General features: G+C 45.6%; 1 protein-coding gene across 1 annotated transcript in view; it reads right to left on the reverse strand.

The window, feature by feature from the left end:
- Positions 1–15,820, reverse strand: part of Sord (sorbitol dehydrogenase) — a 29,876-nt gene extending 14,056 nt beyond the window's left edge. The window contains exons 1-3 of the mRNA XM_048332285.1: positions 15,673–15,820; positions 7,320–7,353; positions 434–598 (exon numbers count right to left, since the gene is read on the reverse strand). Of these exons, the coding sequence (XP_048188242.1) occupies positions 434–598; positions 7,320–7,353; positions 15,673–15,738 (265 nt within the window). The 5' untranslated portion in view covers positions 15,739–15,820. The remainder of the gene's footprint in view (positions 1–433; positions 599–7,319; positions 7,354–15,672) is intronic.
- Positions 15,821–26,034: the final 10,214 nt, after the last annotated feature.

Below are 26,034 nucleotides of genomic sequence, written 5' to 3' on the forward strand. Positions count from 1 at the left end.
TTGTTCCCAGAGCCCAATAAAAATGGAAGGCTGCATTTAAGGCGGAGGCATCTGTGGCTTCTGTGTATATTGCGAACTGTATTTCAAGCAGGGCTGTTTCACCCTCCGAGGCCTTTTGTGGTCTCTGTGGCAGCATTTTCTCTACACCTTTAACTCCAAGGAGTGGGTGTGTTGTCCCTTTTACGAAGGAACTGAAGTCTAGATGAGACGCTTGCCATCACTCCTCGCATTCTCCTCCACTGCCCTCACCATCACCGGTGGCTTTGTGCTTGTCTGTCCCATCCCTGTCCCCTGTGGAAGGCCAGATGAATGAACGCATGTAATGGCCAGCAGCATTGTGCTTCACAGGGGGCCTGGTCCAGAGCAAGCATCTACACTTACGTTGAATGATTATACATATATATATATCCCTTAACTGGAGGAGCTTGCTGACCTGGTTTGAGGTGCTTCACCGATGATCCCACTTTCACGACTGTCCCCGCAGCTTCGTGCCCCAGCACCATTGGCTTTTTTACAATGAAATCCCCGATCCGACCGTGCTGCCAGTAGTGGACATCTGAGCCACAAATTCCAACCGAGTGCATCTTCAGCAGCACCTCTGATGAGACACAGGGCAGGGGAAACCAGTAAGAGAGAGGGGGAGCTACTGCTGTCGCGGAACAGCCCTAGAACTTTCTCTCAGACCACAGAGAAAAAAACAAAACAAAACAGGCTAAACAGAAAGCCCAGATAAGATGAAGGCAGAGCTGCTTTCCTAACTAGTGATGGGTAACTTTATGTGTCAATTTGACTAGACTATGGTGCCCCGTTCTTTTAGGCAAGCACCAGTGTGGATGTTGTTTTGAAGGCATTTTTTTTAAAGGTATGATTAGTGTTTTAAGGCAGTACATTTGTGTGTGTGTGTGTTTGTGCTATTGAGATTTGAACTCAGGACCTTGTGTTTGCGAGGTAAGAACTCTACTGCTTTGCCATCCCTTTTCACTTTAGTTTCATTTCTCTGGTAAGGTTTGGCAATTTTTGCCTGAGGCCAGCCTTAGACTACAATGAATACGAGCCAAGACTTCTAGCTTGCTTTTTGGTTTTGTTTTGTTTTTTGGCCAGTCCTGAGCGCTTGGAACTCAGGGCCTGAGCACTGTCCCTTGCTCAAGGCTAGCATGCTACCTCTTGAGCCACAACACCACTTCTGGCTTTTTCTGTGTATGTGGTGCTGAGGAATCGAATCCAGGGCTTTGTGCATGCTAGGCAAGCACTCTACCACCAAGCCACATTCCCAGCCCTAGCTTGCTTTTTTTTTTTTTTTGCCAGTCCTGGGCCTTGGACTCAGGGCCTGAGCACTGTCCCTGGCTTCTTTTTGCTCAAGGCTAGCACTCTGCCACTTGAGCCACAGCGCCACTTCTAGCCGTTTTCTATATATGTGGGGCTTGGAAATCGAACCCAGGGCTTCATGTATACGAGGCCAACACTCTTGCCACTAGGCCACATTCCCAGCCCCCTAGCTTGCTTTTTGAGATAGGGTCTCTGCTAAATCTTTGCCCAGGCTGGCCACAGACAGCAATCCTTTCATTTCCATTTCCCTCATAGCTAGTATGCACCAGCAAGCGAGCTAAATCAGATTATGAGACCAGATTACCCTCTATAAGTAAATGATCTAGTCAGGTGAGGGCTTAATATCAAAGATAGAGATTTCTGGAAAGATGGAATTGATTCTCTTTCTGCTGCTCTGTCATGCAAACCTCAAACTTTCCAATCTCCCCTAATCACAGAAGCCAGTTGTTTAAAATAAACTTCCCTTCTCCTCTCCCCCTCCCCGCCTGTCTCTATTATGTGCACATACATATACACACACACACACACACACTTATCTTATTTGTTCTTTTTGTCTGAAGAATTCGGGCCAATCATGGTGTTAAAGGCGATATGAGGAAGTAATGTTCCAACCACTTAGGCAAACAGTTTTTCAAGAGATAACTGTTTCCAGAAAATTACTACACTGCACCTGATTCATGAGAACAATTAGGGCACTTCTGTTGCTGACAAGTACTGAGCTATCAGGCCAATTTCTTCCTGCTATTTTTTTTCTTCAAAGAAATTCCTCCACCCATTTTTTTTGGTGTCCCAGGGTACTGTACACATAAGTGAGATGTGATAAATGATGTATTTTTTCTTCCCACTTAATCTACCAGTTTTGAATCAATGAACGAGTTTACTATTATCCTCCAACGATGACCAATTAGGTAATGCTATGAAGTCATGGATTTAATCATATTGATTTGTTTCCCTTTGCTGTAGATACTATGTTATTTACTATTCAAATGGCCATATCTATACCTAAGGGTTGTATTTTGATATTAACATCCTGAGTCATTTAAAGTAGAGCAGAGTGGTCTCTAATGACTGCTGTCTTCTGGCCATGAAGCATTCCTGGTGACATGGACTTTCTGCTTTGGGGGAAATGTGCCCAGATCCCTCCAACAGAGTGGTGTTTGGGGACCACTAACTCAACTGGATATCTGTACTTGAGTTGGGCAGAACAAGATTACAAATGTTGGCATCATCAAAGCGACCATCCCTCTGCTTCAGCTGGGTAACCTGCCAACTCTACACCTGACTCTTCTCAGCAATCACACTGTTGTTAAGTACTTGCCTTACTACTTCTTAAGGTGGTGGAGTGTGGGGATGTGGCTCAGTGGTAGGACACACACTTGACATGCCAGGAAACTTGAATTCAGTCACCATCACAATCAGAATACAAAAAGATGGTTTTCCAGAGAGAAGTTCTTCAAAAGTCTCTGGTGGGCCTATGATAGACCTATAGGTATCCACCCAGTCCCTGTGTTTCCCTCGTTGTTCAGTGGACAGAGCCTGGATGTGGGCTAACCATGGAATACAGCAAAGGGAATAGAATGTCACTTCTATAATAACATGACATGAGCTGGTCACCTGTCTGACTAGGTCAGAAGTGGACATGTGGCTCAAGTGATGAGTGCCAGTGTGGAAAAAGCCAATTGAATGCATGAGGTTCCTTGTCTATAACCTTTCTCCTCTGAGTCAACTTAGCAGAATATAAATCCTCGTGTCACATTTTCTCTGATAGACTTCCGTGTTGCAGCTTACACTTTTCTCTACCACCTGTCAAATTCCATCCATTGAAGACCTTATCTCAAAATTAAAAATTAAACTCTGTCCTGTCTTTTGTATAACACTTTTTTCTTACAAAGGGAAATAGATGTATTACAAATAATTTTAACTATAGGCCAAAAGTAAAGAAACTGGTTTTTATAAATGGAAAAATGGGAAGAAAATTATCCTAGCCGCAGCTATATGCACATATGTACATGTACTATGTAATGCTTTGGTAACACTTTTAATTATTTAATTTTATGACTCGATACCACTGACTCTTCTTTATGCTAATGTGACAAATTATGTGACAAGATGGTCCATTATGCAAACCTTATTCTAGGAAAGCTATTCAAAATGGAGATTAATGAATTGTGCGGCAGATGGTCTTCAGGTAACACTTAAAAACTGGAAGCAGATGTCTATTTTGGATTTCAACATATTTTTTGAGAACCAATTTATTTGTCTCTGTAACTTTTATCTTGATTCAGCAAAAATTATTTGCAGGAATCACAATTGTTTATTTATTTATTTTTGGTTGGTCAAGGGGCTTGAACTCTGGGCCTGGGCTCAAGGCTAGAACTTTACCACTTGAGCCACAGCACCACTTCTAGTTTTCTGATGGCTAACTGGAGATAAGCATCTCATGAACTTTCCTGCCCTGGCTGGTTTTGAACCATGATCCTCAGATCTCAGCCTCCTGAGTAGCTAGGATAACAGGCGTGAACCACCAGCACCCAGGCTCAATTGATTCTATGGAACAAGTTATATAGCCAAGAAAGTCAAGCAGGGTTCGAGATATAGCTCTGGTAGAGGGCTGGGAATATGGCCTAGTGGCAAGAGTGCTTGTCTTGTATACATGAAGCCCTAGGTTCGATTCCTCAGCACCACATATATAGAAAACGGCTAGAAGTGGCGCTGTGGCTCAAGTGGTAGAGTGCTAGCCTTGAGCAAAAAGAAGCCAGGGACATTGCTCAGGCCCTGAGTTCAAGGCCCAGGACTGGCTAAATAAATAAATAGCTCTGGTAGACCTCTTCCCCTAGTTCATGATAAACCTTGGGTTCTTTAGCACTGGAGAAAAAAAAAGAAGGAAGAGAGGAAAAGAACAGTGAGCAGACTTAGGAAACCTGGAGTAGCAGTTAAAATAGTGATAGAAGGAATTACATTCAAGCTAGATAGGAAAACAATAATCTCAATGAAAACTGTTGATCGATCAAGTTTTAGAGGAAGAAATGGAGAAGCAAGGTCTGTTGAGAATAGGTATAAGTGGGAGGGAATTGGGCTAATAAGGAGGGTGAATGAGCCTGAATAATTTTTTTTTTTTTGGCCAGTCCTGGGCCTTGGACTCAGGGCCTGAGCACTGTCCCTGGCTTCTTTTTGCTCAAGGCTAGCACTCTGCCACTTGAGCCACAGCGCCCCTTCTGGCCATTTTCTGTATATGTGGTACTGGGGAATCGAACCTAGGACTTCATGTATGGGAGGCAAGCTCTCTTGCCACTAGGCCATATCCCCAGCCCCTAAAATTTTTTTTAAATGAAAAGGTGTGGGCTTTTTTAAAGCGCTCAAAGATATCAACTGGCATTTTCCTCCCAAGGGCTAAATAAATGTGAGACCTGGTGATACTGTTGCTGTTGCTGCTGAGCTGCTCAGCTGAAAGAAGCATGGAAGGTGGCAGTCTTAAACAGACCAAGACGATCATGTTACAATTAACCCTCTAGGAAGAAGACAAAGCCACTCAAAAGGTCTGCTGTGACTAGATGTACACACTGTGTGTGGTTCTATGGAACTTCCTCTGTCCTTGGCTTTGGTGACCAGTGTTAAGAACTGGCAGAGCAAATTCTTTGTTAAAAATAATTAATTATTTGTTGTCTAAGTGAGGCACAGAGGGTTTACAGTTTCATACGTACTGCTGTTGCATTGGTTTGCCTTTTACCCTTTGTCTCTCCATTGTGATAGAGCAGAGCAAATTCTGAGACCCAAGGTCGGGGGAAATCTTGGAATTAGGAAAACTGCCTGCGAATTTTCTCTCCAGCTACCAATGTATAGGAAAGAGATGGAATCTAACTCGCTAGAGAACGGTGACGGACACATAATTTCTCCCTTCCAATTCAAGCATGACGAGACAAAAAAAAATGAGAGCACAAAACTTCACTCACAGAGAAGGTGTTTGGGGTAGAACCCCTGGGAATCCAAGATAGCCTTTGTTTGGCCACCTATGGGATCAACACCCCTTTCTGTTCAGGACACAATGAGTTTTCTCCTTCACTTACTTCCCTGATGGCGATGTTTTTGTGAAAAAGTCTTAAATCCTAAGTACACATGGCTTGCCAAACATTGATAAGATAGGTTGTTGTGTGTGTTTTTATCACTTTTAAGTCAATAGCTCAACTGACCTTTGGCTATCAGAGCCCTCCATCTGATATTCCCATAGATGCTGGGGGTGTCCACTGAGGCGTGGCTCGGTGAAGGTGGACATCATCCCAACTCATCAAGGACAAGGAGGGGGACCGGAGTGCCTGAGTACCAACTGTTTATAGATACTTTGCCCATTGTCCCCAGCCTCTGGCTGGTTCCAGCAGACTATACAGTGGGATTCTAAGGATGGGAGGGATAAGGAGCCATTGGCAGGGACTTGCCCTAGCCAACAGGGCGGTGTAACTTCCCCAGGTACACACATGTCACCTGCCACTGCAGAAAACATGCGTGCATGTCAGCCTGGCCCCATAGGCTTGCCCAGTGACAGGCCTGGAGGGAGTGGAGCAAAGGTTTCAGTGGCCCAGGCTTGGTTGATTAGGGTAGGGGGCAGGGCTCCTTGAAGCCCCGCCCACTCCTACCCCCCACTGGACAGGAAGTCTTGGGCTGTCCTACTCATTGTGGAAACTGGCTGTCCTAGGTTGTGCTGTCCTGATGCTGCTCTCTTTGCTAGTTGAAAGATTAAATTCTGTAGACTCACTCTATTTTAATATTTGGGTTATGATTAGGATATGATTTACAAACTCAAATAAGATAATCATTTGTTAAGTCAAATGAGAACAGTTCTGCTGGGCTTGGTGGTACATGCCTGTAATGAACACTTAGAAGAGGCCTGGGCTACCCAAAAAGACCCAAAAGAAAAAAAGATTTAAAGAAAAAGAGAGGAAAAGGGAGGAGGGGAAAGGGGGAATGAGACAGTTCTGGCTTTGGCCCATGCACTTTACATAAAAAAATGCTGGGACTAGTCAACAGTCTGATAGAATTTTTCTGATTTGTTTTGTGGTGTTAGGGGCCAAATTCAGGCTTTCAACATGTTGGGCAAGCCAGATCATGGGTCTCACATCCCAGAGCTCAGTCTGCTCTTGAACTGGCCATGTGTCCCAGACTAACCTAAAAGTCATAATCCTCTTTCCTTAGAAAATGCTGTAATTGGCTGGGGAGTGTGGCTTAGCGGTAGAGCGCTTGCCTTGCATGCATGAAGCCCTGGGTTCAATTCCTCAGCATCACATACACAGAAAAAAATAGAAGTGGCACTGTGGCTCAAGTGGCTCAGAGTGCTAGCCTTGAGCAAAATAAAGCTTAGGGACAGTGCCTAGGACCTGAGTCCAAGCCCCAGGACTGGGGAAAAAAAAAAAAAAGAAAGAAAGAAAGGAAAGAAAATGCAAAATGCTGTGATTCTAGGCCCCAGTCCTGGTTCCCTCACTCCTTATTTCACATAGCAGCCAATATAGACGTCTGCAGCCTAGTCTTGTTGTGGAGAATGCACTTGGTCCTCAGCCTAAACCATACTTGGTTTCTTTGTAAATGGAGGTAAAATAAGTGACTCCTGAGGAGGGTTCAGGAAACAATAGGCAGTGTGTTATGGTGTAGGTATGACGTGTCCTCCGGAAAGGCTCGTGTGTTGGGGAGCTTGGTCCTCAGATGGTGGCACTAAACTGGGAGGTGCTGGAGTTTGAAGGTTCTACCTGGTCCCCAGTTCCCGTTCTCCGCTTCCTGTCCACCAGGAGGTGAACACTCTCCTCCACACTCCCTGCTGCCACAAATCTCTCTTCCTCCCCACAGGCCCAGAGTCATGGGAGCCAAGGACTATAGACTAAAATCTCCGGAACTGTGAGCCAAAATGATTCCTTCCTCCCACACGTATTTTTTCCACAGTCACACAAAAGTAATGTCTTCAACATAGGCAGTATAAAACAAAAGAGCAGTTTGGTTTCCTAAGAACCTACCATTTGGTCCTGGTTCAGGGACTGGATAGTTCTCCTAAAAAAAAACAACAACACAAAAAGTTGTTTAGCATGCACAGTAACTTAGCTTTATAACTAATAAGTATTTCTCATTTTTTAAATAATTGTATTGCTGTACAGAGGGGTTGCCATTTCATAAGTCAAATAGTGTACACATTTTATTTATTAGCTGGTCCTGAGGCTTAGACTCTGGCCCTGGGCGCTGTCCCTGAGCTTCTTTTGCTCAAGGCTAGTAGTGTTCTACAACTTGAGCCACAGCGCCTCTTCTGGCTTTTTCTGTAACTAATTGGAGCTAAGAGTCTCATGGATTTTCCTGCCTGGGAAGGTTTTGAACCATGATCCTCAGATCCTAGCCTCCCGAGTAGCTAGGATTATAGGCCTGAGCTACTGGTATCTAAGCTACTGGTGTCTGGCCTTTTCTTTTTTCTTTTCTTTCTTTCTTTTTTTTTCTTTTTTTTTTTTTTTTGCCAGTCCTAGGCCGTGAACTCAGGGCCTGAGCACTGTCCCTGGCTTCTTTTTTGCTCAAGGCTAACACTCTGCCACTTGAGCCACAGCGCCACTTCTGGCCATTTTCTGTATATGTGGTGCTGAGGAATCGAACCCAGGGCCTCATGTATACAAGGCAAGCACTCTTGCCACTAGGCCATATTCCCAGCCCCGTGTCTGGCCTTTTCTTTCTTTGGACATCAGCTTTTCTTTTGGTTTCCCCCAGTTTTCCCCTCCCATTTTTAAACATTAAAGTGAGTTTTACTTAGACATCTCTTCCCAGAATGAACACACAACTCCCAGACCACATTGCTACAGAGGGCGTTGAACAGGCACACGGAAAGGTATGATGGAAAATTAGCCCAATTTTTCACCACTGATGAACAGAACAAGTGACCCAGACCAAGGCATGCACAACATAAAAGCATACACAGAGCCACACTTGTTACGTGTCTCTAAGCTTTTGTGCTCCAGGATAGTACTCCACTACTTCAGCCACAGCTCTGCTTTGGGCCTTCTGGTGATTAATTGGAGATAAGAGTCTCACAGACATTTTCTGCCTGGACTTTCTTCAAACCAAGATCTCAGCATTCTGAACAGCTAGGATTATAGGCATGAGCCAAGGGAGGCCTCTGCCCCCCCGCCCCCCCCCCCATCACCCTACGACATTAATAAGACAATTCTCCAGATCAATCAAGTGTCAATTTGCCATTTGGGAACAGTGAGGTGGTAAAATTCAAGCTCAGAGCAGCAACAGTCTGGTGTAAATAAGCCCTAGGTCACCAGAAGTTACTACTGTACTGAAATCTCTGTTCTTAGACTGGAGGAGAAGCTGCAGTGATTCTCTGAAACACTAGAGGGTGCTGTGCTGCAGCTTTTTTCCCCCCTTAGTAAAGACAGCTGGAAGAACTTCAAATACCTCTTCCTGCACAGCAACTTTACTCTTCCCTTGTCTTTCTGGCTGATTCTAGTCACCCATACAACTCAGGCCCAGCTCCTGTCTCCCCTTTTTTACGGGAGAGATGCTATATGACACATGAGACCATGCTACCATCGACCCTCAAGACTGGGTGTGATGTTTAAAAATAAATAAATAGGGGCTGGGGATGTAGCCTAGTGGCAAGAGTGCCTGCCTCGGATACACGAGGCCCTAGGTTCGATTCCCCAGCACCACATATACAGAAAACGGCCAGAAGAGGCGCTGTGGCTCAAGTGGCAGAGTGCTAGCCTTGAGCTGGAAGAAGCCAGGGACAGTGCTCAGGCCCTGAGTCCAAGGCCCACGACTGGCCAAAAAAAAAAAAAACAAAAAATAAATAAATAAATAAATAAATAAATAAATAAATATTGCTGGGCGTTGGTGACTCATACCTGTAAACCTAGCTACTACTAAGGAGGCTGAGATCTAAGGAGAATGGATCGAAGCCACTAAAACCCCTTGCTCTGATTTTGCTTCCTTAATATGTTGGCTACAATCCTGTTTGCTTAATCTCCTTTTCTATCTCAGATTTCAGTGGTGACACACTTTTCTCTCTCCTTACTCATTTCTCACAATTACTTAGGGCTGGAGACATAGCTGGATATAGAATGCTTTTACTTATCATGTCCAAGAACCTGAGTTTGGCCTCCAGCAACACTACAAACCCACATTCATATAATCACACATACTGATTTTTTTTTGTTTTATTTTTGTTGCCAATTCTGGGGCTTGAACTCAGGGCCTGAGCACTGTCCCTGGCTTCTTTTTGCTCAAAGCTAGCACTCTGCTACTTGAGCCACTGTGCCACTTCTGGCCATTTTCTATATATGTGGTGCTGGGGAATTGAACCCAGGGCTTCATGTGTACGAGGCGAGCTCTCTCGCCACTAGGCCATATCCCCAGCCCAACACACATACCGATTTCTTAGCCCCTCTAAGACCTCAGACTTTTGTTGGCATTCCTATGTCCCCATTCCTCATTCCTAAAGGTTTATGGAGTCTGACACCTTTAAGGATTCATTTTTGGGGGAGGGAGGCAGGGGTCAGTCATGGGGCTTGAACTCGGGGTCTGGGCGCTGTCTCTGAGCTTCTTTCTCTCACGGCTAGAGTTCTACCACTTTGAACCACATCACCAGATGTGGTTTTCTGGTGGTTCATTGGAAGGAAGAGTCTCACAGGGACTTTTTTTTCTGCCCCGGCTGGTTTTGAACTGTAATCCTCAGATCTCAGCCTCCTGGGTAGCTAGCTAGGTTTGCAGGCATGAGCCACCGGCAGCCAGCTAAGGATTCTTGCAAAGGCTAGGGGAGCCGCATGCATAACTCTCTTCAGTATAGATATGTCAGTTATTTCCAGCATGTTTCAAGTTAGAAATACCTATCTGAATCTCATCGAGTCTCCCCCTCCTTATAGACATCAGCATAGCCAACCACCCCACAGTAACTCACAGAAATGCTCCAGGAAGACCTTTGTGGGCACCTAGATCTCTTCTCTCTCTCTCTCTCTCTCTCTCTCTCTCTCTCTCATCCTATACATTATCTTGCCCTATTTGTTCTAAAAGCAGTCAGAATATGTGTTTTCTAAATATGTCCTCATTGGTTCTCTTTCCTCTACTTTTACCTACATGCCTGAATTTACACCCCCAACCTGTCCTACCTGGCTTTTTCCTGGGTCCAGAACACAAAAACAGGAAGATGTTTTTTCCTCTCCTCCAGGGACCTGAGCGTGACCACGCAGAGGTCAGATTCTGGAAGGGCCTGTCTGTGTGTTCTCTCCAACCCACTGTGTCCCTTGGGCAGTCAGATAACCTTTTTGTGTCCTCCATTTCCTCCTCTGGATCACAAGGCAGATCATTGAAAGGAATACCAACTCATAGTAAATAAGTTTGCTCTTATGACAAAAGAAATAAAAGCAAAGTTCTGTTTCCACAATCGCCTCATACAATGGTTGAACCAATTCTGGACGAAGTTGTTAAAATTGTTTTTGGAAAATTATATTCCCCTTGTTTTCAGCCAGCTGTTCTTTATTTATTTTTATTTTATTTATTATTATTTTTTTTTTTGGCCAGCCCTGGGGCTTGGACTCAGGGCCTGAGCACTGCCCTGGCTTCTTTTTGCTCAAGGCTAGCACTCTGCCAGTTGAGTCACAGCACCACTTCTGACCATTTTCTGTATATGTGGTGCTGGGGAATCGAACCCAGGGCCTCAAGTATATGAGGCAGGCACTCTTGCCACTAGGCCATATCCCCAGCCCCCCAACTGTTCTTTTTTTTTTTTTTTTTTTTTTTGGCCAGTCCTGGGCCTTGGACTCAGGGCCTGAGCACTGTCCCTGGCCTCTTCCCGCTCAAGGCTAGCACTCTGCCACTTGAGCCACAGCGCCACCTCTGGCCGTTTTCTCTATATGTGGTGCTGGGGAATTGAACCTAGGGCCTCGTGTATCCGAGGCAGGCACTCTTGCCACTAGGCTATATCCCCAGCCCCCAACTGTTCTTTAAACGTCTAGGGAGTTGAAAGAAAAGCGGGGCTCGAGCAATGATTTGGAGGCTGGCTTCTGTCCGTTGTGAAAAGAAGATAAAGCCACCCCTTAGATGGAAGGACAGCAGGCAGGTCAGGGTGTAAAGAAGGTGGTGGCCCGGCCCCTGATTGTCAACGGCCATCTGTGCCACCTGTTTCTACCTGTCAGGTCCCCTGGGGCCCTGTAAAGGCTGCCCTGCATACTTACAGAGAACAGGAGGTCCCATTGTGGAGGCTGGAAACACGAGCCCACGGTTCCCCAGCTGCCCATTACTTCAGAGGGTTTGTTCCAGCTGTGGGTGTGGCCCACTGGGCTTTCAAAGCAGGTGGCTGGATGTGCTCCCCTAAGCTGCTAAGTTGGCACCTTGCCCGGGCTCTCACTGGTCTAGCCTTTGCTCTGCAGATCACGTTCTCTCTAAACCCCAAGTGTTTACAGACTCCAGTGCTGATGGAAGGGCCGGTACCTCTCAAGGGCACCTGTGACTCCAACCATGCCAGACACCCAGACATCCTGCACCTGTCCCCCCACAGAGGCTGATTACACATGGGATGTTTGCATCAGCTTGGCCACTCCTCCCTCTTTCTCCTGAAAGTCCCAAATCTTCTCCATCTAAAACAGAGAGGACTGGGAATGTGGCTCAGTGGTAGAATGCTTGGCTAGGATGCATTGAAACCCTGGGGAAACAGAAAAGGCCAGAAGTGGTGCAGTGGCTCAAGTGGTAGAGTGCTAGCCTGAGCAAAAGAAGTTCAGGGACAGCGCCCAGGCCCTGAGTTCAAGCCAAAATAGATAGATAGAGGGCTGGGAATATGGCCTAGGGACAAGAGTGCTTACCTCTATACATGAAGCCCTGGGTTCAATTCCCCAGCACCACATATACAGAAAATGGCCAGAAGTGGCGCTGTGGCTCAAGTGGCAGAGTGCTAGCCTTGAGCAAGAAGAAACCAGGGACAGTGCTCAGGCCCTGAGTTCAAGGCCCAGGACTGGCAAAACTTAAAAGTAAATTTTAAAAATAAGTAAAATTGAAGGCATAAACCTGTGAATCTCAAATTATTTTTAATATGGGATCCTAGGGCTTGAATTCAGAGCCTGGGCACTGTCCCTGAGCTTTTTTCGGTTCACTAGCCCTCTACCACCTGAATGATAGCTCCATTTCCATCTTTTTGTGATTAGTTGGAGATAAGAGTCTCTTGGACTTTCTTGTCCTGGCAGGCTTTGAATCATGATCTTAGCCTCCTGAGTAGTGCTCTCTCTCTCTCTCTCTCTCTCTCGCGTGCGCGCGGGCGCTCTTTCTCTCCGTGTGTGTGTGTGTGTGTGTGTGTGTGTGTGTGTGTGTGTGTGTGTCTAGAGAACTTTTGTCCTCTGGAGCATTTCTATCATATAAGACAAAAGTACCCTAGGGAGGAAGGAAGCTGGGTATTAGGTTTCCTCCTACTGGCTAGAAAAAAGTGGCCTAGGTCTCATTTTCCCATAGACCCCTGCCCTAGAAACAAGGTAGCTCTAGTCCTTAAGAAGCAGAAAAGTGGGGCTGGGAATATGGCCTAGTGGCAAGAGTGCTTGCCTTGCATATATGAAGCCCTGGGTTCAATTCCCCAGCACCACATATATAGAAAATGGACAGAAGTGGTGCTGTGGCCCAAGTGGCAGAGTGCTATCCTTGAGCAAAAAGAAGCCAGGGACAGTGCTCAGGCCCTGAGTCCAAGGCCCAGGACTGGGAAAAAAAAAAGAAGCAGAAAAGTAGATCTGGGAAGGGTTTATCCCTGGGTGCAGGTGAGGGTTTGTGAAATTTCGCTATGGAAGTAGGGACTTTCTACTTAGAGACCATGAATTTGATCACAGAGTAAGAATTTCTGAACTAGTCATAATGGTAAGAAAACTTGACAGAGCTTTATTGAGTAAGCAAGAGAGCAGGCAAGCAGAAAGGCAGAGGCACGCTCTATAACAGTGTAAGTGCTCTCAAAGGGAGAGACAGAGCTTTTTGACTCGTGTGTGTGTGTGTGTGTGTGTGTGTGTGTGTGTACACATTCATACAGCTAGACATAGATATATGATAAAGGCAGGGTTTGACTTTAAGATGAGTATCTCTCTTTTCTCTTAATTACTCTTGGTGTTGCACTTTTATTACTTGGGCTCAGGGTCTCTAATACTGACTGTAAGGTTCACTTGAAAGGAAACCCACTACATGGGTCAGTCAGAAAGGAGTTTATTGGGGGAAAGCAAGCTGTCAGCCCACACAAGATGGAGGTACAGGAGATAGAGGGGGAAGGAAGAAGGGAAAAAGAGAAAATGAAAGAGTGACGGAATTCATGTTGAGCCAGATTATATAGGGAAAGGCGGGAAGTATGGCCAGGCGCATTGGATGTGACCTCAGAGATGGGAGGTAACCACCTCCAGGTGTGCCAGTTACCTAGGTAACTCAGGTACTGGGCACAGACTTAAACAGGTGGGGGGGCATCTGCATGGAGCCCTCCTGGGGGTGGACCTTACACTGACCAGTACTTTAAGTATGTGATCATTATGATTAAGCATCCCTTTCAGGAAAGGATGCCTTCTGCATTAAAACTGATATTTACCTTTGAGATAAAGAATGTAGCCTGCCTTAAAACAGATGTTTATCCCTGATATTCAGAAAGTGATCCTCAGGTCTCAGCCTCCTCAGTAGCTTAGGATTACACTGTGAGCCACTGGTGCACTACAAATGCCATCATTTTGACCAGGGCAAAAACATCCTAAGTATTTTTCCTTTTATCTTTTCTAATTCATATCCATCCTAGCCAAGGAGTTTTTTCAAAGGCCACCATTTTGACCAAGACATTTGTTGTTGTTGTTGTTTTACTTAGGTCCTTCCCAAGGAAAAACAGGTCCCAATCCCTAAATAACTCCCCTAGGGCTGTTCTTGCCAGTTGCTATCTCTAGTTCACTGTTAATACCATCAACCAAAACCACCAAAGAAGACTCTTCTAGTCTCCCAGGGAATTCCCCACTTCTTCCCTTCTTCCCCTTAGCTTAGGCAAGCTTAGCCATCCAGTTATCCCACAGAGAACTATTTAGTGCTTGAGGGCAGGTTTGGGGAAGATAAAGCAGGTACAGTTTCATCTAGTGAAGGTTGTACTGAGCATGCCATTTTTTTCCTCAGAATACCACCTGATGTTTACTGCAAAACACAGATAATACTGATTGAGTCAGGACCTTGGGTGAAGATGCATAGAAACAGCACTACAGTAGAACTTTGAGTTTCTAATTCTTGTCTAGGCTCAGAGGAGGAAGGGTCACCTTGAAGATAGTACATTCTTCACCTGACAAGGTGGAGGATCCACAGGGAGGGGGGGAGGGGGTCAAACATTCCGGTGTGCACAGAGAGAAGCCTATAGATGGAAGAGAATCCAACAATCTGAAATCGATCAGTCTGTTTACATTCTGTGGTGAGACAACCAACCACGATTCTTAAAGCCTCTCCCATGAGCTCCTCAAGCATATTCTTTGGAGGAGGAGCTGGGAGGGGGCAGTGATGGCCGATACTGGCCTCACAAACTGCGTGCCCTCCCCGCCTCAGCTGAGCTGGACTTTGCCAGGGGGAATTCTCACATGACCACAGGAACGATTCAGCAATTCTCAGAACGTTGGTTTCCATAGCCAGGGTCAAGGTCTCAGCCAAATCTATACAGAATGTTCCTATAGGGCACCAGACTGCAAGGGAAACGCCCAGAATGCAGAAACCCAGGTGCACCAAGGTAGATAAGCTACATCCTCATCCAAAGCTGTCACTTTCTGTGCACTAAGTGTTGGGTCCTCTCACAATCACAGTAATCAGTCCTGAAAGGTTTTGTTGTTGTTGTTTTGGCTTTTCTAAAATCAGGCCCAGATAAAGGAGATTAAAATGTCAATCTTGCTGTCTTTAAATGTCCTTTTTACCACCTCCCCCCCCCCCTTTCTGTTTTGTTTTGCCTGCCCAGAAAAGTTCTGGGCAGGTCCAAGGTCCAGCCAGATTCCCTGTTATCTCTCCAATTTTTTTTTTATGCAATTAACCAGGGTCTCGACTGTGAATTGGAGCTGGCAAAGAAAGAGAAAGGGTTCTATTTATTTTCACCATGCCTGGGCGCATGCCACGTGCCAGGCACGGGACTGAGGCAGGCTCGAAGACACCAGACAAGCTCCCTCCTCCAACGACAACCCCACCCACATGAGCCCGGTAACCCCACCACCATCCCCTCCCACCCCCCACCCCACCCCCGCTCTGATCCGGACTGCAGAGAGCGGAACCCCAGCGGGGAAGCCGGGTCCCCCCCACACCCCCCCCAACCACTGCGGGCCTCGGAGGCGGGAGAGGCCGGGTCGGGTAGGCTTCCCACCCTCCTTCCCCTTTTACCAGGCGAAGGTCCCCGGGCCCGTGCACCACCAGGGAGAGGTTCTGGGGCTTGGCTTCAGCCGCCATGTCGCGTCCGCTCTCGCTCGGCAGGCAGTGCAGGCTGCGGTGGAAGCTGCGGTCGGCTGCACGCGCGGTGGTTCCGCTCGCTCCGTTGCCTCGGGGCGAAGGGTCCGGATGGAGGCGCGGAGGCGGGGCCTGGACTTGCCGGAGCGCGCGCGCTCGGCGCCCCCCTCCGCCCCCCGGGAGCCTCGCGGGCCGGGGGCGGGGCCACTTTCGATCTTGACAGCTGGGGGCGGGGCTGCCGCGGAGGGGCGGGGCTTGCGCGACGCCGGGGTTGGGATTGGAGGGCGCGCTGGGCGGTGCGCAGCCGATGCACCGCCTCCCCCTGCCCTGCGCTCTTTGGGTCGGCAACCTGTCAAGACGGCTTGGGCGGGGCTTCCGAGGAGGGGCGGGGCTTCCGAGGAGGGGCGGGGCTTGCGCGACGCCAGGGTTGGGATTGGAGAGCGCGCTGGGCGGTGCGCAGCCGATGCACCTCCTCCGCCAGCCCTGCGCTCTTCGGGTTGGCAACCTGTCAAGGCGGCTTCCCAGGAAGCTCCTCTCTCTTTTTGTTTTTTTTTTAAGGATTTCCAGCGGCCCCCCCCACCCTACCCCCCCCCACTCAGCCTTGCAAGGGGTCTCTCCCCAGTCCTGGTATGTGAGGACCGACCTTTGTGGCCTTGAACTGTCAGCATGCCAGCTCCGGAGGTCTCATGCATGTCTTTCCAATAGGTCAAGCTGGAGGAGGAGGCTCTAGAAATGACTTAAGAGTTGAGGGCAGGCTGGGAAGGTGGCTTATGGGTAGAGTGCTTGCCTAGCATGCATGAAGCCCTGGGTTCCATTCCCCAGTACCACATACACAGAAAAAGCCAGACGTGGTGCTGTGGTTCAGGTGGTAGAGTGCTAGCCTTGAGCAAAAAGAAGCCAGGGACAGTGCTCAGGCCCTGAGTTCAAGCCCCAGGATCAGGACACACACACACACACACACACACACACACACACACACACACACACACACCGAGAAAATTCATTTATACTTGTTAAACACTGGCCTTATTTCTGGGCAAGTTTAGAATGATGCAAGACTAGAAACTTAAGTGTGCACTGTGGCTCAAATGAGAAAAATGTTTCAAAAAGCCTCCTGGAACAGCTAGATTTTTTTTTGGTTGTTGGTGTTATAGAATTCAAACAATATGTGGCAGTTCTACACAATTTCCTAGCAGAAACCAGTCTTCATCGTAAGGAACAGACTTTCCTAGGCATTTTCCTAACTAAACCATAAAGTGCTTGCTTTGTCTTTGTGGTGGCTGCCTGCTTGGCACAGTTTCTCTGGACTTGTGTTTGACTTTCCTGTTATGCCTAGATTTCCGGTCCCCAAAGACCACCAAGGAGCCGATTCCCATGCAAACACATGAGAGTCTTTATTGCAAGCTCGAGCCTGGACTCTCAACCTTCACCGACGCAGCAGATCTGGATTGAGGGTCCCGACCCTCAGATAGGCAGGGTTTTTTTTATTGTGATTACAACAGGAGCAAGGTATTTCCAACTTGGCAGATACTTGATTGGGTGGCATTTAGCAAGCAAGTCTTGTCCTATTTCTACTGGCTATCTACCCTTTCAGTTATCTATTTTGGCTTTGATATCGGGAACTGGCCTCAATATCAGGAATTGACAACAGGTGGTCGCGTAGCACTGATGCAGGGGGTGAGTGCCGGGGGTAGAGCAAGTCACAAATGGGTTAAGCAAGCCGTTTACAGAAGCAGAATATTGGGGTCAGTCTGACCTAGTACCAACTTTATTTTAACAATTACGACCATGTTTTCCCATTACCACTAAGCAAGCTTGAGCGGGCTAAAACAATCCAGTACTCAATCATAAGTAAATCAACCTGACTGTTACCAGGGCATTTCTACTACTATTACGGTTATTTCTATAGTCTATGATTATGATCATTTTTTTACTGTCTGTTACCATGGTTGCTACCCAGGTACAGAGGGGAACAAGTGCTCCCTACATTTTTAAATGTCAAACTACAAGAAACTAGTCTCACAGATGGGGGTTCAGCCCTCTAGCATGAAGTCATCACCAGGATTTAGAAGCTGTTATAATTTTAACACTAAAACGTATATTTAGTTACTCAGGTTCTCAGGTCAGCCCTAACATTCCCAAACACAGTACTAAGACACTCTCTCCACTGTCTCCACTGAATACAGCCTTAACAGGTTGTCTGTAAGTTTCTGCCATGAAAACTTACTTGGAGAGGCTGGGAATATGGCCTAGTGGCAAGAGAGCTTGCCTCGTATACATGAGGCCCTGGGTTCGATTCCTCAGCACCACATATACAGAAAATGGCCAGAAGTGGCACTGTGGCTCAAGTGGCAGAGTGCTAGCCTTGAGCAAAAAGAAGCCAGGGACAGTGCTCAGGCCCTGAGTTCACGGCCTAGGACTGGCCAAAGAAAAAGAAAACTTACTTGGAATTTTAAAATAAAACTTAGGATTCAGGTCTTGGGACATGGCTTAAGCGGTTAGAGTGCTTGCCTAACAAGAATAAGGCCCTGAGTTCAAACAAGAGAGGCGAGAGAGGGCAGGGTAGGGAGAGCAGAGGGGAGAGGGAGAGAGAGAGAGACAGACAGACAGACACACACACACACACAGAGAGAGAGAGAGAGAGAGAGAGAGAGAGAGATTATTTAAGCAATTAAACCCAGGCTGAGGTTCAAAGCCAGCCCTGTCAGACCAACATGAGAGACTCATCTCCAATTAACTGGCAAAGAGACAGTAGGGGTGTGGCCCAAGTAGTAGAACACTAACTTTGAATGGGAAAAGGTAAGCAAGAATGTAAGGCTCTGAGTCCAGGTCCCAGTACTGGCACAATCCCCTCTCCACTGAAAACAACAAAACAGGAGCTGGGAACATGGCCTAGTGGCAAGAGTGCTTGCAACAACAAATGCTGGAGGGGGTGCGGGGAAAGAGGAACCCTTCTCCATTGTTGGTGGGAGTGCAAATTAGTACAACCACTTTGGAGAACAGTATGGAGGTTTCTCAAAAAGCTCAATATAGACCTACCCTATGACCCAGCCATACCACTCCTAGGCATCTATCCTAAACAGCAAACCCCAAGATATCAAAAAGACATTTGTACTTCCATGTTTATTGCTGCACAATTCACAATAGCCAAAATATGGAAACAACCCAGATGCCCTTCCACAGATGAATGGATCCAAAAAATATGGTACCTATACACAATGGAATACTACATGGCGATTAGGAATGGTGAAATATTGTTATTCACAGGGAAATGGTCAGAACTCGAACAAATAATGTTGAGCGAGACAAGCCTAGAACACAGAAAACAAAGGGGCATGATCTCCCTGATATATGACTGTTAAGAAAGGGAGACGGAGAGACAGTAGCGACCAGGTCTGTGAAACCAAAAACTGCTTGTCAAATAGTATTCCCCACAGAATTGGGGCAGGGACCCAACAGTATGTAACTAAAACCAAACAACTACTCAACATATAAAGGTCAAAAATTGACCTCTCAGGGGAATACAATAGCTCAAAAGCTATGTATGTACGTTCATATAAGACTACTGTCAACATATGGTCTAATATCGACATTACATTTAAAGCCCTAGGCGAACTTTCTTCGGCATGGCCACGTGGCTACTGTATATGTTCTTGATACATTTTTTTTTTGGCCAGTCCTGGGGCTTGAACTCAGGGCCTGAGCACTGTCCCTGGCTTCTTTTTGCTCAAGGCTAGCACTCTGCCACTTGAGCCACAGCACCACTTCTGGCCGTTTTCTGTATATGTGGTGCTGGGGAATCGAACCCAGGGCCTCATGTATACAAGGCAAGCACTCTTGCCACTAGGCCATATCCCCAGCCCCTCTTGATACACTGTATATTGTATATATGTCTACCTGACCTAGAGAAGGGATAGAAAAACAGAGCGTAAGATATTACAAGAAATGTACACACTGCCCTACTATGTAACTGTACCCTTTTTGCACAACACCTTGTCAAAAAATTTGTGTTCGGGGCTGGGGATATAGCCTAGTGGCAAGAGTGCCTGCCTCGGATACACGAGGCCCTAGGTTCGATTCCCCAGCACCACATATACAGAAAACGGCCAGAAGGGGCGCTGTGGCTCAAGTGGCAGAGTGCTAGCCTTGAGCGGGAAGAAGCCAGGGACAGTGCTCAGACCCTGAGTCCAAGGCCCAGGACTGGCCAAAAAAAAAAAAAACCAAAAAATTTGTGTTCAATTAATAAAAAAAAAGAAAGTGCTTGCCTCTTATACATGAAGCCCTGGGTTCAATTCCCCAGCACCATGTATACAGAAAATGGCCAGAAGTGGCTCTGTAGCTCAAGTGGCAGAGTGCTAGCCTTGAGCAAAAAGAAGCCAGGGACAGTGCTCAGGCCCTGAGTCCAAGCCCCAGGACTGGCCAAAAACAAAAAAAAAACAAAAACAGGATTCAAGTCTCTGAAGCCACATATCTAGAAAAAGGAAATGAACACATCATACATATGGATCCATTGAAGATCTGGATTACATAGTATACTAACTAGAAAAATCAGTGTGCCAGGGGGCTGGGAATATGGCCTACTGGCAAGAGTGCTTGACTCGTATACATGAAGCCCTGGAGCCCTGGGTTCAATTCTCCAGCACCACATATATAGAAAACGGCCAGAAGTGGCACTGTGGCTCAAATGGCAGAGTGCTAGCCTTGAGCAAAGAGAAGCCAGGGACAGTGCTCAGGCCCTGAGTCCACACCCCAGGACTGACAACAAAAAACAAAACAAATAAACAAAAATCAGTGTGCCACAGGTCTTTGATGTTCCAAAGGTCAGAACAGTTGGGAAATCTTTGGCAGTACTTGGGAAAATTTATTTAAAAACTTGGTTTTGGATAGTCACTCCAGCAGAATCTAGAAACTGAACTTTTATCTTAGACTCATCTGGGGCAGAATCACATTATTTCTTTGTTTTGTTGTTACTACTGTTGTCACTTGAGGTAGGGTATCAATAGTTAGCTAGACTGACCAGGACCAGCTTCAAACTCCCAGTCTTCTTGATTTATCCCCCCAAGTGCTAGGAATACAGGTGTCAGTCACCATGCCTAGCCAGAATTCTTTTTACTTTTTTGTTTCTTTATTTTTACCTAGCCATAATTCTTATGATTTATCAGGTATATGAAGTTAGACAAGTTACCCAAACTGTTAAAAGGTGTGTGTGTGTCTGTCTGTCTGTGTGTTTGTGCCAGTTCTGGGACTTGAACTCAGGGCCCAGGATCTGTCCCTTAAACCACAGCTCCACTTACAGCTTTTTTTTTTGGTTGTGGTTTCATGGACCTTCCTGCCCAAGCTGGCTCAGCCTCCTCAGTAGCTGGGATTACAGGTGTTAGCTACTAGTACCCAGCCTACAAGTTCTTTTTTAGCTTTAAAATACAGAAAATACTAACTACTGCACAATACTCATGTGTGGAATGAGACACAATTCAGGCAATACATTGGGATGAAATGTCAAAAGTATCTTCAAAACTTAGACTAAATCATAAGACTCAAATAAAAGGGATGAGATCAGATACCAATTGAAATAGCATAGCTATTTTGGCTTGGATCTTGAGTGTTCCTCAAAAGGTCCATTTGTTAGACATTTGCCCCTTCCCCCATTTGGCACAATTGTGAGGTGGGAGACACATGAAGTGGTGGGGTCTGGGGGAGGGGGGAGGATAAGGTATGCCCTTAAAAAGGCTCTTGGGCCTTCCTTATCTCTCTTTTGCTTCTAGCTGAGGATGACTGGCTTTGCCTAACTGTGCATTCCCTCCCTGTTGTGCTGCCCCCAGGGCTAAGTAACCTTGGCCTGTAACTTCCAAAGCAGCGAGCCAAAATAAATGTTAGTTGATAATTTCAGCTCTTCTAAAAGGATAAGCCAAAATTAACCTTTTCTCATTGTAAGTTGATTTTTCTCAGGTCCAACAGCATGGACCACCAGTGCTTGGCTCTTTCACTTTCATATTTTTTTTATGCCGGAACTGGAACTTGAATTCGTACTTAAATTTCCATTGAGACTTGCTAGAAATGAATACATTCCGAAATTATTAGTAGTCTTGGCCAATAACTCATCACTTACTTAATTCTGTAAAAACTCTATAAAAATCTAGAAAGAAAAATAATCCAAGAGCCAGTGGCTCATGCCCATAATGCTTGGTACTCTAGAGGCTGAGATCTGAGGATCGAGGTTTGAAGCCAGCCTAGGCAGGAAAGTCTGTGAGACTCTTAATTCCAATTAGCCACCAGAAAAGCTGGATGTAGCACAGTGGTGGTAGAGTGCCAGCCTTGAGGATAAAAAGCTCAGGGACAGCTCCCAGGACCTGAGTTCAAGCCTCAGTACCAGCATGGCAGGGAGGGGAGAGAGTGGGAGACAGGAAAAGGGAGAAGGAGAGAGCAGTTGCAAAGGGTGAAAGAAACAAGATGAAATAAAAATCACATACTGTTTTTGTTTTTACCTTTTTATTTAGTGTACAAAGGGGTTTCAGTTAAATGTGTCCATTTATGAAGAGAGTAAGAACTACACACAAATTTAAACAGCATAAGAAGTAACTATGGCTGGGAATATGGCCTAGTGGCAAGAGTGCTTGCCTCATATACATGAAGCCATGGGTTCGATTCCCCAGCACCACATATACAAAAAACGGCCAGAAGTGGCGCTGTGGCTCAAGTGGCAGAGTGCTAGCCTTGAGCAAAAAGAAGCCAGGGACAGTGCTCAGGCCCTGAGTTCAAGCCCCAGGACTGGCAAAGAAAAAAAAAAAAGTAACTATGGCATTGGTGGCTCGCACCTGTAATCTATCTACTCAAGAGGCAGAGCTCTGAGGATCACAGTTCAAAGCCAGCCTGGGTAGGAAAGTCCATGAGACTCTTATCTCTAATTAGCCACTAGAAAACTGGAAGTGGTGTTGTGGCTCAAATGATAGAGTGCTAGCCTTGAGTTGAAGAGCTCAGGAACAGCACCCAGGCTTAGAATTCAAGCCCCACCACCCACAACAACAAAAAAAGTAACTATATTTAATAGCTGAGGGGCTGGGATGTAGCTCAGTGGCAAAGCATTTGCCTAGCAAGTGCAACTCCTGGGTTCTACAGTACCAAAAAAGAAAAAACAAAAAAAAATAGCTGAAAACATCAAGGATACATATTTTCAAAACAAAATTTTTTTTTTAAGAGAAACAACCCTAAGTTCCTAAGGCAGGGGGTATCGTTTGACAAGATTACCAGTGACAATAAATACCATCAGATAAATGCAAATACATAGTTTATACAGGAAGTAACTAAAATCATACTGTTTGATTCTTCTCATTAACACAACGTTTTTCAAATAGTTCTTTGTCTATTTTATTTATTCTTGTTTTTTTTTTAATTCCTGAAAGGCTGATCTTATTGTTTCTAGGAATGTTTGAAGGACGTATATTGTATTTGGCTTTTTCTACATACATTCAAAAATAACATAATACATCTTTTTTGGTAGTTATTATCTGTGTTAAACATGATATACTGAAAAAAATACTTTCCCAAGAAATCCTAGTACAAGCAATTTGGTGTAAATTTGTGTTTTACTTAGTAATTTAAAGTCTATAGTCAGGCTTGTGGGATTGTTTTTGGAGGGGAGGGTTGCCAGTCCTGGGGCTTGAACTCAGGGGCAGGGCACTGACCCTGATCTGCTTTTTCTCAAGGCTGGCACTCTGCCACTTGAAGCCTGCACTTTGTGCAGGGAAGGCACGCACTCTACCACTAAGCCACCTACCCAGCCCCAGGATTGGTTTTGATATAAGAAAGATTATCAACAGAATGTGACTGATAGCATTCAGCAGAGATAGTATTTAATGAATTTCATGTACAGATAATTAAATTGTTTTTCCTTTTCATTTGAAAGTTTAGCAGAAGGGCTTAGTCACAGATACAAATATGAATAGGGAAAAGCTGGGAGTATAGCTTAAGGTGTGGAGTGCCTGTTTAGCCAGCACAAGTTCCCGAGTTCAAACTCCAGCTTCAGTAAAATATTTTTTTTAATCTCACCAAAGTTAGCATATGAAAAAATATAATTCTCAAATAATGGTGCAGAAAATGGCATTAGAATTTTGTATGAAGAAATTTGAATCATAAAAGGAGAAATGCGGAAAAGAAATAACCAACCCTTTAGGGGTTGGAAGTATAACTCAGTTGGTAAAGTGCTTAACCAGTGAGTGAAAGTATGAGGTACATAATTCAAATCCTGGGGCTGGGAATGTGGCCTAGTGTAAAGTGCTCGTCTCGTATACATGAAGCCCTGGGTTCGATTCCTCAGCACCACATATATAGAAAAAAGCCGGAAGTGGTGCTGTGGCTCAAGAGGTAGAGTGCTAGCCTGAACAAAAAGAAGCCAGGGACTGTGCTCAGGCCCTGAGTCCATGCCTCAGGACTGGCAACAAAAACAAAAACAAATAAACAAAATAATTCAAATCCTGGTCTCACAACAAAAAATAAAAAAGGGAGGGAGGAAGGGATGGAGGGAAGGAAGAAGGAGAAAAGAGAAAAGCAGAGCACACCGACAATCCAAATGTCTAAAAAAGCTAAAAAAAAAAAATGGTGCAATTTCTTTAGATGATTCTATTGCTGCTATGCAATTCCAGACTCAAGAACAGCTCTAACAAGATGACAGCTGCAAACACATCATTTACATCTCCAAAATGAGGGAAGCCTAGCAGGCCCATCCAGCATGAGGACAAGAATAAAGGTAAGTTGCCTTCTTTTTTTTTCTGTCTGTGGTGGGGCTTGAACTCTGGGCCTGGGCGCCATCCCTGAGCTCTTCAGCTCAAGGCTAGCACTCTACCACGTGAGCTACAATGCCACTTCTGGCTTTCTGCTGGTTAATTGGCGATAAGAGTATCTCAGACTTTCCTGGGGCTGGCTTTGCACTGGGAGCCTCAGATCTCAGCCTCCCTGAGTAGCTAGGATTACAGGCTGAGCCACCGGCAAGTTGCCTTCATGAAGTCACTGCATCTCTAGACTTGCTTAAAAAAGACATAGAGAGGGCTGGGAATGTGGCTTAGCAGTACAGTGCTTGCCTAGCATGCATGAAGCCCTGGGTTCGATTCCTCAGCACCACAGAAAACAGACAAAGCCAGAAGTGGCGCTGTGGCTCAGGAGATAGAGTGTTACTAGCCTTGAGCAAAAAGAAGCCAAGGACAGTGCTCAGGCCCTGAGTCCAGGACTGGCAAAAAAAAACAAACAAAAAAGACACAGAGAAACTAGGTTTGAGGATATATCTATGTGAGGCATGAGGAACACTTTTAACTCCAAGAGTTAGAGGCCAGCCTAAGCTACTCAGGGATACCTTATTTCAAAAGAAGACCAAGAGGTTGGGGAACATGTCTTCATGGTTAGAGTGCTTGCCTGGCATGCATGAAGCCCCGGGTTCGATTCCTCAGTACTACATAAACAGAAAAGGCCGGCTCAAGTGGTAGAGCTCTAACCTTGGGCACAAGAGAAGCTCAGGGGCAGAGCCTTGGCCCTGAGTTCAAGCCCCAGGTCAGGCCAAAAAAAGAAAAAGACCGAGATACTAACGCTGAGACTGCAGCAAGTGACATACATGTAGGAGGACCTAGGAAATTAAAAAAAAAAAAATCATATTGAGCAGGGCCTCGTGCCTGTAATCCTAGCTACTCAGGAAGCTGAGATCTGAAGATCACAGTCCAAACCCAGTCTGAGTAGGAAAGTTCCTGAGACTCTTAGCTTCAATTAACCACCAGAAAAAGAGAAGGGCTGTGGCTCAGAGTGGTAGAGTGCTAGCTAGCCTGGAGCAAGAAAACCCAAGGGACGTTGCCCAGGCCCTGAGTTCAAGCCCCACAACCGACAGAAAAGAAAAGAAAAAATCATATTGGAGTTTGGTTTAGGCTTCATTTATTCACACAGGCAAGATACACTTCCTCACAAAACAGTAAGTGGGTTGTTCTCTAAGGTCTTTTCTAGCATGGTGATTTTAAGGTATATTGCCTGTTTATCTCAGGTAATATAATAGTCTATATTAGTACATTTATTAGCAGAAATCTATACACATGAATGAAATTATTAAAGTTTCACGTGAGAAACAGAAAATCAGGACTCAACTATAAAATTCTAATTTTTTAAATCAAAATAAGATGAATAGAATCATAGAGCTCAATATTTTATTTAGTGAAAAATATACTGGGATATTAGACCAAAAGAATTATTTGACAGAGAGAGGCAGATGGGGATGGGGAGATTATAAATTATGTTTCAATGACAATCATTCCATGACAACTATGTACTTAG

This window comes from Perognathus longimembris, chromosome 23 (assembly GCF_023159225.1).
Source record: "Perognathus longimembris pacificus isolate PPM17 chromosome 23, ASM2315922v1, whole genome shotgun sequence".
NCBI classification, from domain to species: Eukaryota; Metazoa; Chordata; class Mammalia; order Rodentia; family Heteromyidae; genus Perognathus; species Perognathus longimembris.